The 15,502-nt window shown below is 41.3% G+C and overlaps 2 protein-coding genes across 2 annotated transcripts in view; both read right to left on the bottom strand.

Annotated features, from left to right (window-relative positions):
* Nucleotides 1–5,758: 5,758 nt before the first annotated feature.
* Nucleotides 5,759–13,914, bottom strand: LOC139110433 (cilia- and flagella-associated protein 53). The gene is made up of 2 exons (XM_070670238.1): nt 13,005–13,914; nt 5,759–12,783 (listed from the first exon to the last, which is right to left on the bottom strand). The coding sequence occupies exons 1-2, from the start codon at nt 13,138–13,140 to the stop codon at nt 11,486–11,488; spliced, it is 1,434 nt and encodes a 477-aa protein (XP_070526339.1). The 5' UTR covers nt 13,141–13,914; the 3' UTR covers nt 5,759–11,485.
* Nucleotides 13,915–14,192: 278 nt separating this feature from the next.
* Nucleotides 14,193–15,502, bottom strand: part of Su(var)3-3 (lysine-specific histone demethylase Su(var)3-3) — a 78,363-nt gene continuing 77,053 nt past the window's right edge. Inside the window, exon 10 of the mRNA XM_070670233.1 lies at nt 14,193–15,252. Coding sequence (XP_070526334.1) covers nt 15,068–15,252 — 185 coding nt within the window. The 3' untranslated portion in view covers nt 14,193–15,067. The remainder of the gene's footprint in view (nt 15,253–15,502) is intronic.

Genomic DNA, 15,502 nt, shown 5'->3' with positions numbered 1-15,502 from the left:
CCGCGCGTTACGTGCGCGAGCGTGAGCTCGAGCGCGAGCGCGCTAGTGCCCGGCATGTAACAACGCGACAATTATTCATTATTTCGGCGTTAGTTACCGCTGCCGAATCGTTTATGGTCGTGTAATTACTCCGGGCGTAAATTAATATCCGCGCATCCGTCGGATTAAGCGCGGATGGCACGATTAATAGGCGCCATCGCGCAACTGGCGCGTCGCACATCCTTGAGGATACCCGAGTCTTCGGTTCCTCCCGCGATCGTCGTTGATTAATTATTACTACCTGCACGGCAATCGCGGACACGTGATTACTCCAACCAACGACTCGGCGAATTGGCATCGAGTCCCGCTTGTCGCTTTGTTAACTCTCTCGGTTATATTCGCTTCGCTTCATATCGAAGCGTCTATATTAACCGATTCCCATTGTCGCGAGATTCGATCGGATGAAAAAAGTTTGCGCGGCTGTCTATCTGCACGCGCGTTATCTATCACGCGAATAAAAGCTGCAGCCGATGATACGTCAACCTCGCGAATCATTATTATCCATCATTCCGGGGCGAAAGATTCCGCTGATATTACGTCGAATCCATCTATCATTATCATCTATCAAGCGGCAAGAATTCAACTGTCGTTGTACGTATGTATATACAACACGACGCGAAGGAGGAGGAGGAAAAAAAAGAGACAGCCGGTGACAAGAATGAATAGAATAGATAAATATCAGGTGACTCATTACGTAGACCTATCCGGACATAAGTGTCGTTCGTTAGGCCTAATTGCCCCCGTCGAAGTAATTAAACTTGGAGCCTTGGGCGTGTCACGCTTCGAGGTTTTTTTTTTTTTTTGTTTATTTCCCAAAAACGTTACTCCGTTGCCGTCGGGACCCTAACGACATGAACGAACAGAGAGACGACAAAAATCGTCCCTCGTAGAGGCATTTAATTTGCGTCGAAATCGCGCTCGTTATTGCTCAATTTTTTCTCCTTTTTATTCCTCACAAAATTAACTTTTGTTCACGCTAATTAATTTATTTCTTTAACACCTACATTATAGTATATATTTTTTTTTTATTTTTACATCTATTTTTCTCTACTATTCAATCTCAAAATGTCTATACTATTGTTTAAAATAAAATAATTAGTTTTGCAACAAATCAATAATGACATAGTCCAGTTTCAAGCATAAATTTTCTATACAATTCGTAATCGATATTCGCGAGTGTGCAGTACGTTATGCATAATGCGTCCTGTATACAATATTATGACGTCGCATTCATCAGAACATTGACGCGACCATACTCCTCAACTACAGTGACTAATTGTAAACGGAACTACCGTGTACCCAAAAGGCAAATATGACGTTTGCTGCAACGAGCGGCGAAAGGCAGATACGGCGGCTGGTGTACGTGACTTCCCCCACTCTCGGCCGCCGAGGGCGGGGAGGTGTAACGTGTGTAGGCCGCGTTCCCTCTCAGTTCTCGGTGACCGCTGCTCTGCGACACATATACACGCGCGCGCGCGCTTTGTGTGAGATTCGACGCACCTCACGCTAAAATCACGTACGTTAGCCGCCGTCGCAGTACCACGTACGCCATTCCTGACGATGAGGGTACAATGGTCGTTTTCCAGTTGATTGGAGAACTAGATCACCACGAGAGAGCGTTTCGTGCCTCGTCGAGTCTTTTATGTCGCGATTATATCTCGGTTTTCATAGGAAATCAAACAAGTCGTTGGCAAATTATGCGATACATATATGTGTCGAATGGTAACACGTGCGGTTTATTGCATACTACATATATACTGGAAATGATTTTCGGTGATATACGCACAAAAAAGGAACTGCGATACAATCGAATCACAATTGAACAGTTACACATAATTTACGTAGATCAGTTACAAACCGAAATAAACTTAGATTAAATAATCGCAATTAAGTTGTTAGCTGACGTGGCTAAATAAAATTTGTGCTGTTTCTGTTTCAAATAAGGATTGAGAAAAGAATCAAGTGCCGTTTTGTGTCGAAGGATGTCCAGTGCAACGTTCTGAGAGGAGGAGCAGGTCCCGAATGGACATCAGGCATCGGCGGAGCAACCCTCGGGTAAGAATCATATTTTTTTTTTTATTAATAAATTACTTAGAAGCACATAAATTTTTTTTTTAATTAGTGGATATTTTTAACATGCCTATAATGTGAATTTATGTTTTATGTTACAGATCATCTTTAATTCACTCCGCTGCAGCGCATCGATTGATAACGAGGTAAATGTTTTTTTTTTTCTTATAAAATTAAAACATACGGGTGGGAAAATAATTTTACAAAATTGTGTCAACTACAATTGAACGCCACTTGAAAATGAAACCGATTTCAGCGCGAGAGTATTCCCAATATCTCACCCGACGTGAGAGAAATTTGTTGAACGCCCTGATTGGTTATCTTACGAAAAACTTGTAGATGCCCCAGAAATTTTTTGCGAAAACCAATAAATTTTCTCCGACAGACAATAAGCACATTCGATGAATTCGTTGCCGACGACACGTGAGATATTAGCCTTGGGGTGCTAGGGAGGGTCTCCCCAGATGCGAAAATTATGCTGAAAGAATGAGAATATTTTCGAGTCGCGCGATTTATTTCCTTTTTCAACCGGAAGTTCGATGGGTGAAACATAACGATCGTTTATTACGAGATTAAACAAGTTTCTGCGCGGGAAGAAACTATCGCACGAATCACGTCCATACGGTAGAATCCGCGCTAAACATTCCGGATATCTGCTGGCTGTTTCATCGATACTGCAATTTCCTGCCGCTGAGTATCGTACGTTGCCAATCGTAATGTTATGCACGTGTTTTCCCCCTCCGTTCTCGGTTATACCCAGCATCGTCGGATGGACCAGTCTTACGGTAGGTACGCGGGATATCGAATAGATACAATTAAATCGCGCCCGCTCGATCAAGCGTAATTCACGTTTATGATAGTTTCGCGCAGTTCGATTCCGCGCACCTACTTACGATCGATTGTGGTCCGAAGTCGGATATCTAGATTCAGTTATCCCGCAGACTCCCGTGGCACGTTCAACAACTAGCGGCAGACTCGAGAGAGAAACGTCGCTGTTACGTTGCGCGCGTCGCGCTCGATTTACTCGTGCTTCACTAAATAACGTAATCGCGTCGCGATCGTTTCCTAATTAATTTGCGGACCGTAAGCACGGAACATTGCATCCACGCGCTACGACATCGAGTTCAACGCGATTTCAGACACGATAGCGATGATTTTATGGGCTCGTCAACGACAGCCCGCTCGTTGTTTGCAGGCGTGAGCACGAGCTGTGTGTAACGAGCGCTCGATTCGGATAAATCTCCAATCTCTAAATTAATTCTGGGTACTGAGAGCAAGCGAGAGAAAAGAGTTTATCAGAGATGGATATCTTTTTACAGCGTTGCGCTACCTGCAGTCGTCCCGCGTGGTTTCCCTGTCGTTGAGCTATATAGCTGATAATGAGAAAGCCACGCTAACTTTTCTTTGCTCGGCGTATCTTACCCTTATGCAGTTTAGCGAACTTTAAAAGAATATCACATCTTCAATATGATGTCGAATATTAACTCATTGTTAGAATACCATGTAAGCCGTAGTTTATTGCTGAAAATAATTAAATGTAAAAAAGTATTTTTTTTAAGTAGAAGAAGCTAAATGAGCGAATGTCACGAGCGCTCCGTAATGTCTATAGTATCGAAATAAAAAATGTTAGAAGCGGGAAGGTCGGAATGCATAAGCGTTTGTTCGTATTCGATCGAATCGGTGGCGCAGGATTGAAACATTGAATTTTCGGGCCGCACTCCGATGCGGAAAGAAGAGTAAGGCCCACGGGGACAATGGTCACGATCCAATATAGCGAACGAGGGTACCGTCCCGGGGACGTAAAAATCGAACATTTAGGGCCGTCGCGTTATCCTCCTTCGGATAAGCGACGATCGCCGCCGCGCGTTTGTCGTTGCTTGAATAATGCATGGCCATGCATACGCTGAGAGGGCGACCGATGGGATTAAAGCGACATCGCCAGCGGAGGGCGAAGGAAGCGGGGGGTCTGCGCAGAGAAGGGCCCGCGCGACTCCTCCTTGCGAATCGAGTATCGCATCTGAACAACGTGGCGTGATATCCGGATGCGTCGAGATCCCGGAGCTCGTGTACCCCAAGTTGCACGCCCGTTCGTCGTCCTCGTCGGTTGTCTTGGTCGTCTTAGGGTCCGCGCACACCGCCCACGCGGCATGCCGAACCCCAGTCTTATGTTATGCTAATAACGCCGGCGGCGGGGAACATCGAACTCGATACTGACTGAACTCGGATAAGATAACCCGAATCCCCGAAGCGGCGGTCCGGACCCCTCTCGGTAATTAAGGTACATCCGTATCGCGAGCACCCGCGCTATAATATGCCCATCTCTCTGCTAATCCTCTTCTTTCTCTTGCTTCTTTTTTCCTTCTTTAATTTTTTTTTTTTACTTCCTGCTATCACTCGCGCGCGAGAAACGCGGCGGCAACGGGAACACCGTTTCGCCGAATCCCCGTGGATTACCGTCGCGGAATCGAAGTCGAAGCATTAAGCTTGCGATATCTTAATTGAGGCGACCGGTTTCTCGGCGGTTGATGCCTCGTCGCGGACAGATTCGAGAAAGAATGTTAGTCCTCTCGCTCGCGTTTTCTGTGTTAATTAGAGGACTACGACTATGGTTATCGCGCACAGTTTGAAAAGATTCTGGGAACATTTCTGATTAGCGGATTGCCGCCCAGACACGTTATTAGAGCAATCGTATCAAATTGCAAGAGTTTGATTTTCCTCTCACGATCATAGATCGCGTATTTCGAAAATAATTACAACAGAATATTAACGTCAATACGTATATAATAATAATAATAATAATAATTTGTGAATAATTATAACAATACGATAATTATACGTAATAAGTATTATTAAAACGGTTGCTCGCAATGTAAATTGAGCATTCACATTTCCACCCAACATATTGCATAATTAGCAGCAAAATCAAAAAATTCTAACATCTGTCTCTTAAATTTGAAACAATACACTTTTAACAATGTCGCGAAATTATTTGACGACGTATAACATATCGTTTAAAGCGATAACGTTAAAAATATAATTTTGAAATGAGTCATTCGTTCTTCTCTATTCGCAATCCCCCATAGAATTTTCACGATCAGCGGCCGCGATCATCTAGGGAAAGTCAGCAATGTATCGAAGCAAATAATAGCACTCTCCAACCCGCTATCCGCCTCCGTATCCATTCCCCATATGTAGCATAGAACGCGGCGGAGTCTGAAGGGGTTACAGGATGCAATATCGGTGCAATATTGCTCGAATATATAAGGGCATCGCCTATATGGTGGCAGCGCCCACCGAAACGACGGAGCGCGATACCGCAAACTGTTTCTATAACTCACTATGAGAAAGGAAGAAGGGAAGATAGCAAAAGAGATACTATTCTCCTTATACCAAAAGGTTCATCGCGGTGTCGGTACATCCCGTGTCCGAGGTTATTAACCTTGCTAAAAAAAAAAAAAAAAAAAAAAATCAAACCCAACTACGTAGAGCAGCGGACGCTAAAATATCGGAAAAGCCGTGCGTGGTTTTTATTAAATCAAAATCAGAATTTAATAATTTATTATAGAGATAAATTTTGAAAGGTGAAAGAAAGACACAAGGAATTTTTTTTTTTAATCTAGTTTTTTATTGAAAGAATAATAAAAGATAATTTTTATTAATGCGGTTGTAGTGGAGATAATATTATACGATTGTTTGCAATGAGGAAAGAATAGACGAATAACGGTGAAACGTATGAATCTGCAAACCGAACGTGCCAGCGATCTTTTAGCTTACGTTAGGATTCGGGGATTAATATTATATCCGTAGCAATTCTGGCCGCGAGTTCGACGTGGTACATGGACCGTGCATAGCGCACAAGTCTTTTATCTAGTTCCTTCGCCGGCTGATGTCTTCTCACGGAGAGGCTCTTTATGCGCGTGCATGTGTATAGGTCGATATTCTCGTCGATTCCATAATATCATCGTCTTTCCGGTAAATAGAATATGTCGAAAGCGAACGGCTACCACTTCCCATTCCTCGCGTACCGACCCGGTACGTCCTCGTCAGAGCTAGCGCCGCGAACGTTAACCACGAATTTATTCCCAGCGCGGTGTGGCATGTTGCGGTGCACCCGGCCGAAAAAGAAAATCGATTTCGGGTCGTGCCCGTGCCGCGTATTGAAAATTCATGCAACGGAGACAGGGAGAAACGGTGGTCGTTTCTGTCGCTAGCCGGTACCCAAGTCAGCACTCTGATTGCTTGTAATTGCGTCGATTATGCGAGCAAAGTGGCGGTCACCACCCGATCAATCGGTTAATTTCTCCTTATCTAGAACTCGCGTAATCGGACAGCGATGCGTCAATCGATGGATAGAACGATTCGAGAGGGTTTTTTTTTGTTTCTTTTCTTCCATAAAGTTTTTTTTTTCCATCGATTCCGATTTCGATCACTATCGCACATAATATTGCGCGGAGTGCACGTCACGTATATCTATATATCAAAGCGGAATTTGGATCGGTTAGCTTCGGTCTGGTTCAGAGTTAGCCTAGTGCAAATGCGCGACCGCGACCAACCGCTATGCTTTGTCGTTTCACGCGCATTTACCACTTACGTTACCGGTATGAACCGCGTATTTTCTCAACGCGTACGCTCCGTCGAGCGAATCAAGCGAAACGTTTATGTTTCCCGAGAGAACCAGCTTACACGGGTTGTATTTTCATTAACGACCGGTAATGTTATTAATCGAACTTGGAATATTTCCTTTATTTTACATCTTTGTTTTATTTGTGCCTTTAATCGATCGAGTCGACTATTATAATTAATTGTATAAATGTAACATTAGGGTGAAAATCTTTTTCCAAAAGCACAGAAGCAAAATGTTTTCATAATTGATCTCAGAATAATACGAAAAGAGAAAATATTACCATTAAAATGTATGCATCAACAAGTGTATATTTATTCGGTTCATATTAATATTTAATTCGCGTATATGCAATTATTGTTCATACAGGTGTAACGTAATAACGAATGCCGTAGCAGGGTTTTACAATTTTAGCCGTTGCATTTTCTGACGATTTTAAACATTGTTATTGATTTTATAATTACACGCGCGGAATAAGCGCGGAGCAGCGTCAACTTTTACTCTATCTACGAATCTAAATGCAATGCTGTAAATAACGAAAAATAATGCTTCCAACAAGTTGTCAGTCGCTGTCAGCCAGCACTGCGGCGTACGTGTCTAATCGAAGGACAGTCGAAAACATTCCGTCCACTTTTTAAATAGCAACTGAATTTGCGCGTTCATGTCGCTATGTTTAACTAACCCGAAACCTCAAATTACCATTTGGCTTGCTGGCTACGAGTCCTCATGAGCCCGTGTGAACCATCAAGTCGCCGACATATGCCTGCAATCGCGAATTGTTCACCGACGCATGCCCGTGCACTTCTGCACGCACACGCATTATCACGCACTCTGTCGCTCTTTAGTATTCGCGGGCACACGATGCGAATTTGCGGTTGATGCTGCGGTTGCATCTCTTTCGACACATTCCTAGGTCATTGCTGAAAGTTAATTATTAAATGTAAAATAACTTTCTTTAACGTAGAAAAAATAAGAGTTATTGATGTGGGGAAAACTCTATTTAAAAAAGAAATGTAGATACTTGCTTTATTTAACAGAGAGAAAGAGAGAGAGAAAGAGAAATATAATGATACGTCGCTCTTTTTTTTTATTTTATTTTTAAGTAGAAAAATTATGTTGGCTTTTGCCGATTCGCGGAGTATCACGAGTAACAGACGATTCGCAGAAGGAGCTCGGCTCGAGTCCGCCGTAAGCTTACGTTAGAACCGTGACTATTTCCTGCCTATCAGTTAGTATATCCGACGGACTGCCGGTTCCGCGCTATAAATCATCTTCTCCCCCGCCTGTGTCATGACGATTCACCGTCGGCTCGGTGAGTGAGAGCCGTACACGAGAATCATTTTATTGTCGCGTGTATTTTATCGAAATTTCTATGGTGCACCGCGACGAGGTTGTTGAAATCAGGCTTATCATCATAAATACAGGAATCCCCGTGAAAAGCGCGACAATCTCCGCCCGCCGCGCGCGACCACGACGGCGTAACATTAATCTACGTCGCGATGATAGGATATGACACGCCTCCGAGTGTACTAATGCTTCCTGCGGAGCTTTCAAGGAAAAAAAAGGGGGGGGGAGGAGAGAAAAGAGGAAAATTTGAAAAACTTTTCTAAAAATAGCCGGGACACGCTTGTCGACTCGACGAACGCCACCGACTCGCGAGAGTTCGACGCGTTGCGTTTATTAATTAACCCTTTCGGGGTGCTTTACGCCTCGACGGTTCCAAGGGTTATTCGAATTTTTCAAACTTTTCTGATTAAAAGTAAAGAAGAAAGTTTCCTCAATTTACTTCCCAAGAAATTGATACTTTGAATTCTTCACTAAAATAGGTTAAAACTACACACGTCGAATTTTCGTTACTGTGAATTCCACGACTAAAATTACTAAGTAATTCTCTCTACGCGATTATATCTGTTTTCTGTTTGATTATTCTATATCGTGTAATTAAGTAATAGCGTAAATACGTTGAGTTAAATTATACTATCATTGAATATCCAATAAATGTATTACATATTAATTATTTTTAGCTTCAATTAATATATTAATTGTTTTTTAGCTTTTAAATAATATAAGCGATAAAATTATAAATAATATTAATTAACGCAGTCGTTATTACAATATATATTATCTCTTCATTGGAGCAAAAGGAAAGTTGGGGGAGCCATAGCAGTTTGCGTTACCTTGGCAAGAACAACCGATCCGTTTTGCAGAGAATCAGTATTTATTGCTCGCTAATTCCCATTAAGCGTGCACTCTCGCTATTTTACCGCGCGACGATACTTCCGGCCGCGAGGATCTATGTCGAACCGTTTCCTCGCCAGCTCGTCCCGTTGGCTCGTATATCGCGGGCAGCATCACGGCCGAATGAATTAATCGCGATGGTTCTCAACGATCTCGCGCAATCGAAATCCCAACCTTTCCTCTCGCGAGCCCCGTTCGCGAAGCGACTCCCTAACTGACAGACACGTTTATCGGGAGACGGATGTGCGCATTTCCAGCGACAGGCGTTCGCGGTGTACGGAATACGCGTGCGGCCATCGAACGCGACCGCGTCACCGGAGGTAGGGCCCGGAGACTTACCGATGCGGTGATTGATAACCTTATCGATCATTGTGCCTTGAAGCTTGGACGCGTTCGCGTCGACAGATACTACCAACGTAACGTAACACCGCGCCGTTGCGGGAAGATAGGGAAGGGCGCTCCTCTCCGAGTGACGAGACGCACGACGGAGCGTAGCACCGGGCGCTTCGCCCTCATCGAGGGGAATGCTATGCTGGCTCAAGGAAGCGTGCGGCGGTAGAAAGAAAGAGAGAGAGAGTAAGCGCGAGGCGGCGGTAGTAGAGTATAAAAGACGTCCGTGGCAAAAACTGTGAAGCGCTCTGTAGAATTTTCAATAAGGCGGGGTCGGAAGAAGAAGATTAATGCAATGCCGCCGAGGGACCTTAGGAGACGACAGCGACATGACTGTCAAAAGAACATCCCTGGAGGCAGAGTCCATTCGCTCTCTCGCAGCGGCGCAACCCTCTCCGTTTCCACTCTCTTTTTCTCTCTTATCTTCTCTTCTTTTCTCTTCTCGGCCTTCTGTCTTCTGGTTTTCGCTTCTTCGTCGATTCCGACTCTCTTCGTTTTTTTCTTTTCTTTCACTTTCCCTCTGTTCTCTGACTAGTTGGGTCCACCGATAATCGTTGTACATACGCGCGTACGTGTTGCTCGTATCTTTAAACCAGCCAAGTGAAATTATTTGATAAAAATAAAACAACTAAACAAACCTCGATTAGAATTTCGCCGACCTCTTACGTGAATCTCAAAGCTTGAGTCAATCAGTAGACGCGCTAGGTCAAACCAACCCTCTAACCTCTGGGGTGAATCTCGAGACAAACTGCGCTGTCTAGCCGGCAACGTTCGATCAATCACGAACATCACATCTATAGCATTAAGCTGACGTGCGTATTCATACACGTAACTAGTCCTTCCGAGTAAAATCGCGCTGGAAAAAGAAAGAAAAAGAAAGAAAACAACAAATGAGATTATTAATGTCCGCTATTATAGCGATTTATACTTAAATCAATCTGATTAGTTATCGCGTTGGAGATATTTGGTCGAATTTCTTTTTGGTTAAATTGCTTTTAACCCTCCATTGAAAGAGCGCCGCAAGCCGATGAAACGTGATCTCAGTTGCCGGCATTTAACGAAGATTTATTTAAGCGCCGGTTATCACACGCGCGCGAACACAATTACGGCGTAAATCTCGATTCAATGCGCGGCGCGCATTTTTATGTAATATACACGTATATATGTACTCCGATGATAGGGTACACGGTATTGTACATGTTTCGTTCTAGGGTAAGCGGAGAGCGTTACATCATGCTCACATCTCTCGCGCAAAGTACCTTGCAATACGTGGGAGTAATCGCATCCTTTTAAACCCTCGTCGTAACATTTGCCGTCATAGCGTGCATACAAAATAATTAGAAACTCCGTGTTTGCAAATTTCTTTGCTGTTGAATTTTCTTCGAGTCAAATACCCTCTGTTTTGACACTTTTTATTAATTATTTAATTCTGTTGTAAAGCCTGTGTTAGATCGTTACGTTTCCGTCGATAAACTCGTCCCGCCTTAGCATCCTACGGTGCTGGATGCTGGATTCTGCAGCATCCGACGGATGGTAGAAGCGGAGAACGTTGAAAGAGTAGAGCGGAGTCTTTGGTACGAGCGCCAACTGCAGGCTAAATTTTACGTATGAAAAGGATTTTTTCGATCGGCACAGTCACACACGAAAGAATAAGGGAACAATTTTATTTCGATATTATTTCCGATACATAAATTCTTTAATATCATATAAATAAATGTTTTTTATTAATTTTAAAATCAATATTTTAAAATAAATACTATACGGAATGATATATAAATTAAATTGCCAACAGTTTTATATCGTACACTATCATGAAGCAATTATTATCAAATAAAATTAAGGGGCGGTGGAAGTAATATTTGTACAATATAACGAAATGGTTATTCATTACGAATGCAATATTCTACAATTTACTTTTATTAAAAATAAATACATATGACTAGGAATCTATCGATAACTATTTTTCATTGAAATACAATTGCAATGTTAATCTCAACCCCGATCTCCGTGATCGACGAGTTAAAGAAATAATTTACAAGAGATACATCTGGTAACTTATCAGCATGTCCTAGCTTGTCAGTTACGCGGAAGTTAAAGTCGGAGGACAGTAACAACGTTCTTCCTTCTTCAGGAGGGGGACTCCTTCAGGCACTCCTTCAGTAGGGCTTTAAACGGATGCGGCGTAATGCTCTCGGAAGCGTTCAACAGCTTGTCTGCGAGTCTCTGATGTGCCTCCGCTTGCCTCTTCATTTCAGCCTGATGATACTGTCGTTCCTCCTCCAATTCGTGGCGTCTTGTCGTTTCGACGCATCTCTGCTGCTCTTTAAGCTCCAGTCCATAACCAAGTGTCTTTTGTCTGTTCTCTTTCTGTTTCGTTGCTGCCATGTCAGCGTCCATTTCGATCTGCTTCTCGAACGCCTCTCGTTCTTCTATCTTTAGCAGTTGTTCCCGCTTCTCCGCCTCTTGCCGTTCCTTTAACTGTTCCTCCCGACTACGAAGAACTTCCTGCGCGGCGCGCCGACGAGCTTCGTTGAATTTGATCAGCGCAAGTTCGCGCTTTGCCTCGATATTTTCGTGCGACTGACGAATAAGGCTCTCCGCCTCAAGTTTCCGTTTAACTTCTTCTTGCTGCAACTTTTCTAGATATTTCATATACGAATCTAATTCTACACGAAGGGCTGCGGTGTCCTGTTTCGCGCGAGCCTTCTCTCTGGCCAGTTCTTCGACAGCTAACATTTTATATTCACGATCCATTATAGCTTCCTTACGAGCACGTTTGACAATCGACTCCTTCGTCATCAAGATCTGCTCGTCGAGTTCTTTCTTCAACTTTTCTCGTTTTTGCTTTTCTATTTCAAGATTTTTCAACTCCTCTTGACGCATATCTTCGTACAGCCGCTCTAGATGCTTCTGCTCGTCCCTCTCGATCTGCTCCTTTTCGCCTTTCAGCGCCAACTTGTCCGCCACTTGCTTGGCTAAAGTGGACACTATTTCTTGCTGGGCTAAAGTTCGTCTTTCAAACTCTTTTTTTTCTCTATGCTTCTTCGCCTCGGTGTCTCTCACCATTATTGCGTGCCAAACAGCATCCAGTTCCTTCTCCGTTAATCGCCTCGTCTCGTTATCCGCCATCTGTGCTACGTTACATTGTTTCGCATCGATCGCACGTCTCCTCGACAATTCTTGTTTAACATCCGGACACGAAGCCAGATATCGTTGCATCTGTTTGGCGGCTACCGTCGTTTCGTGCTCTTTCTCTTGTTGTTTTTTCAATTCTTCTATTCTCGCGAGCTTCGCTTCGAATTGGGCACGCTCATCTCGCTGCGCTAGTTCAGCGATCTCCTTCGTTAGATTTACTTCCTCCCTTGATACGAGATCACGTAGTTTCTCCCTACGCACCTGCAGATTCTTCTCGTACTCTGACATGTCTAGAGATTAATTACCGCCGTGTTAACAACTGATAATTATAACAAAATAGAAATTTCCAAAAAATAAAAAGTTATTTTTATCTTTAGTTTTTGTAATTATTTTATTTTATTTTTTAATCTTTATCTTCTTTTTTTATTTTTTTTTTAAGTGTAAATGTAATAAAGAAAAAAAAAAAAAGAAAGAAAGAAAAAGAGAAACTACGTCACGTCTACGTTAATACCTCGTTGAACTCGTTGGCGAAGATTCTTGTTCCTGATTTTCCGATCGGTTTCTTTCTCAAAGTTTAGAGTCTTAAGTAACTGGTCGTATTCCCTCTTTTCCTCCTCTTTTGCGCCTTCCAAGTTAGATCTCTTCATGGTGCTTTGCAATGTGGCAACTTTTGTGTTCTGTATTTTGTGTCCGTAAGATATATTTCTCACGCCAGGAACATCAATGGAATACTTTTTCGGTTTTTTTTATAATTCCGCATTGTACTTTACGTAAAAAGAATTAAATTCAATCGAAATAAAGATAGCGAAAAAATAATCAGAAAGATTAACGAACTGTCTTCATGGGCGGTAACGTGTGTGAAAGACCCAGCCTGTGTTTCGCATTCATCAGCTGGTCTGTAGTTAAGGTATAGTTGCCATGACAATACACATTTATTGAAGTAACAATTATGACGATACTTACGCGCATACCTTCGACGTTATCATTAATTAAATTATCTGAATTTAGAACCATGTCTTTACATAGATTATCACTATAGTTTTAAAACTTTGAATGCATTTCAAAGTTACTTGCATCAATGGAAATCTGTGCAGCCCAATATAATTTGCCCGCGGCAATGCATGCAATGTAATATCCATGCTGAAATGATCGAATATTCAATATTCCCAAATTAGATAGGAAATCTAATGTGATCGGTGAGATTACACGGCTGCTATATAAATAACATACGCGATTATTAGGCATGACTAATTAAATCAAGATTACAGATACGAAAGCAGAACCATTTGCTCTTTGTTTGCGATATACCATGTTACCGTAACATTCGAAAATTTCTTTACGTAATATAAATCGAGACAAGCAAGTTTGATCACTAGATTGGGGATATGTAAATAAATCCTGCTCTGTGTCCTGATATCACTGCATGTTGCTTAACGTACATTTATTCCATTTCGTAGTGCAAAAATTCATTTTAAAAATTCGTATAAATATAAAATATTGAGACACACAAAGTAATAATTTTTATTGGGTATTGTCGATATGTATATAACATTTCTTTTAATAATTTGTAATATATATAATCTCTATTACATTGATGTGTCCCGATTCTTAGAATTAGATCTGTAACATAATATTATACATTTATTAATAACTATAATTACGTTTTCTTTGTAATCAAATGGAAGTGTCGACAATCAAATAAAAATACGGATACATTTTATTTTACGTAGGAATGTAATGCTTACATTCGATATAATACTTCAAATTAAATTTTATTACAAATTTATAACTGGAATTTCTTATTTAATAATAATCACAATTAAATATATATTCTAAAATTAAAAGTCACATTCGCTGAGAGATAAAAATAATTGGCATACGTGTAATTAAATGCAACGAATATCTAGTAAGACTTTACTAGCTTTATTATCGACGTAGCTATCGATGTTTAAAATGTTGAACTTATTATTAATTATGGAAATGATCATACATACATGTGTAAAATAATATCGCACGTTTTCTTTCACATCAAATATGAATTGATACGGTTATAATTTAATTTTTATCCTGTTCTGCGCTTTTTATCAAAGTAATACTGTTCCATAAAATAATTCATTTTCGTGGCATTTTGCAGCACGTCTTATATTGATAAATAATTTTTACACAATTTTAAGAGCAATGGTATCTTTATTTTGTATTTATATCATCAACGCATTAATATACTTATATAAATAATAATACTTGTTAGTAGTAGAAGAGTATAAAGTTGCAAAAAAACGCGCAACAAATTATATAAATCGGCAAACGTCGTGTTGTATGCGTATTAGAGAAAATTAGATTATTTCAAAATTATTTAATTTGTTCAATCAAGCTTTATCGTAACGAATCAAGTCTTTTATCGGAACGATCACAAGTAAATTGCGAAAACAATAGAGAACTAATGAATTCATGTCGTCAAACTGTCATGCGACTCAAAACTGTCGCGAAGAATGAAATTTCGAGGAAGGGCTTCCTCGTGAATGGCCACATTCGGTCAATAGATAGGTAAAAGCAAAAATAATCGATATAAAAATATTAAGGCGTCGAACTGCTGCCGGTGTTCGTTGGCGCGATTCCTGTCGGTGGTGGAACAGTAGTTGTCATCGTTGGTGGCGCGTAAGGACTTCCACAGAGCTGATCGGCTATACGTCCACCTTCACGAAGCCCACTGAGAAATGCGCCATGTACAGTAGCTGGATAATTCCGTATAGTGTGCTCCCCTGAAAATCCGCCGTGTTAATAAGTCAACGTACATTCTCGGAAAAAAAAAAAGCAAGTTTTTTATAACGTTACATTTTTCTTAAACTAATTTATTACATTTTCGTTAAAATCAAGCTTGTTTATCGAAAAATATCTCTTAATGTTTATTACATTTCATTAAATTCCTGCGAGCGCTAATTTATTCTATTTACATGGCCAACATTTCGTGAATAGTAGGATCTTTAAACAGAATTAACGCACGGTATTACT

Source organism: Cardiocondyla obscurior, linkage group LG20 (genome assembly GCF_019399895.1).
Source record: "Cardiocondyla obscurior isolate alpha-2009 linkage group LG20, Cobs3.1, whole genome shotgun sequence".
NCBI classification, from domain to species: Eukaryota; Metazoa; Arthropoda; class Insecta; order Hymenoptera; family Formicidae; genus Cardiocondyla; species Cardiocondyla obscurior.
The sequence above is the reverse complement of the archived record's forward strand: the minus strand, read 5'-3'. Positions and strand labels throughout refer to the sequence as shown.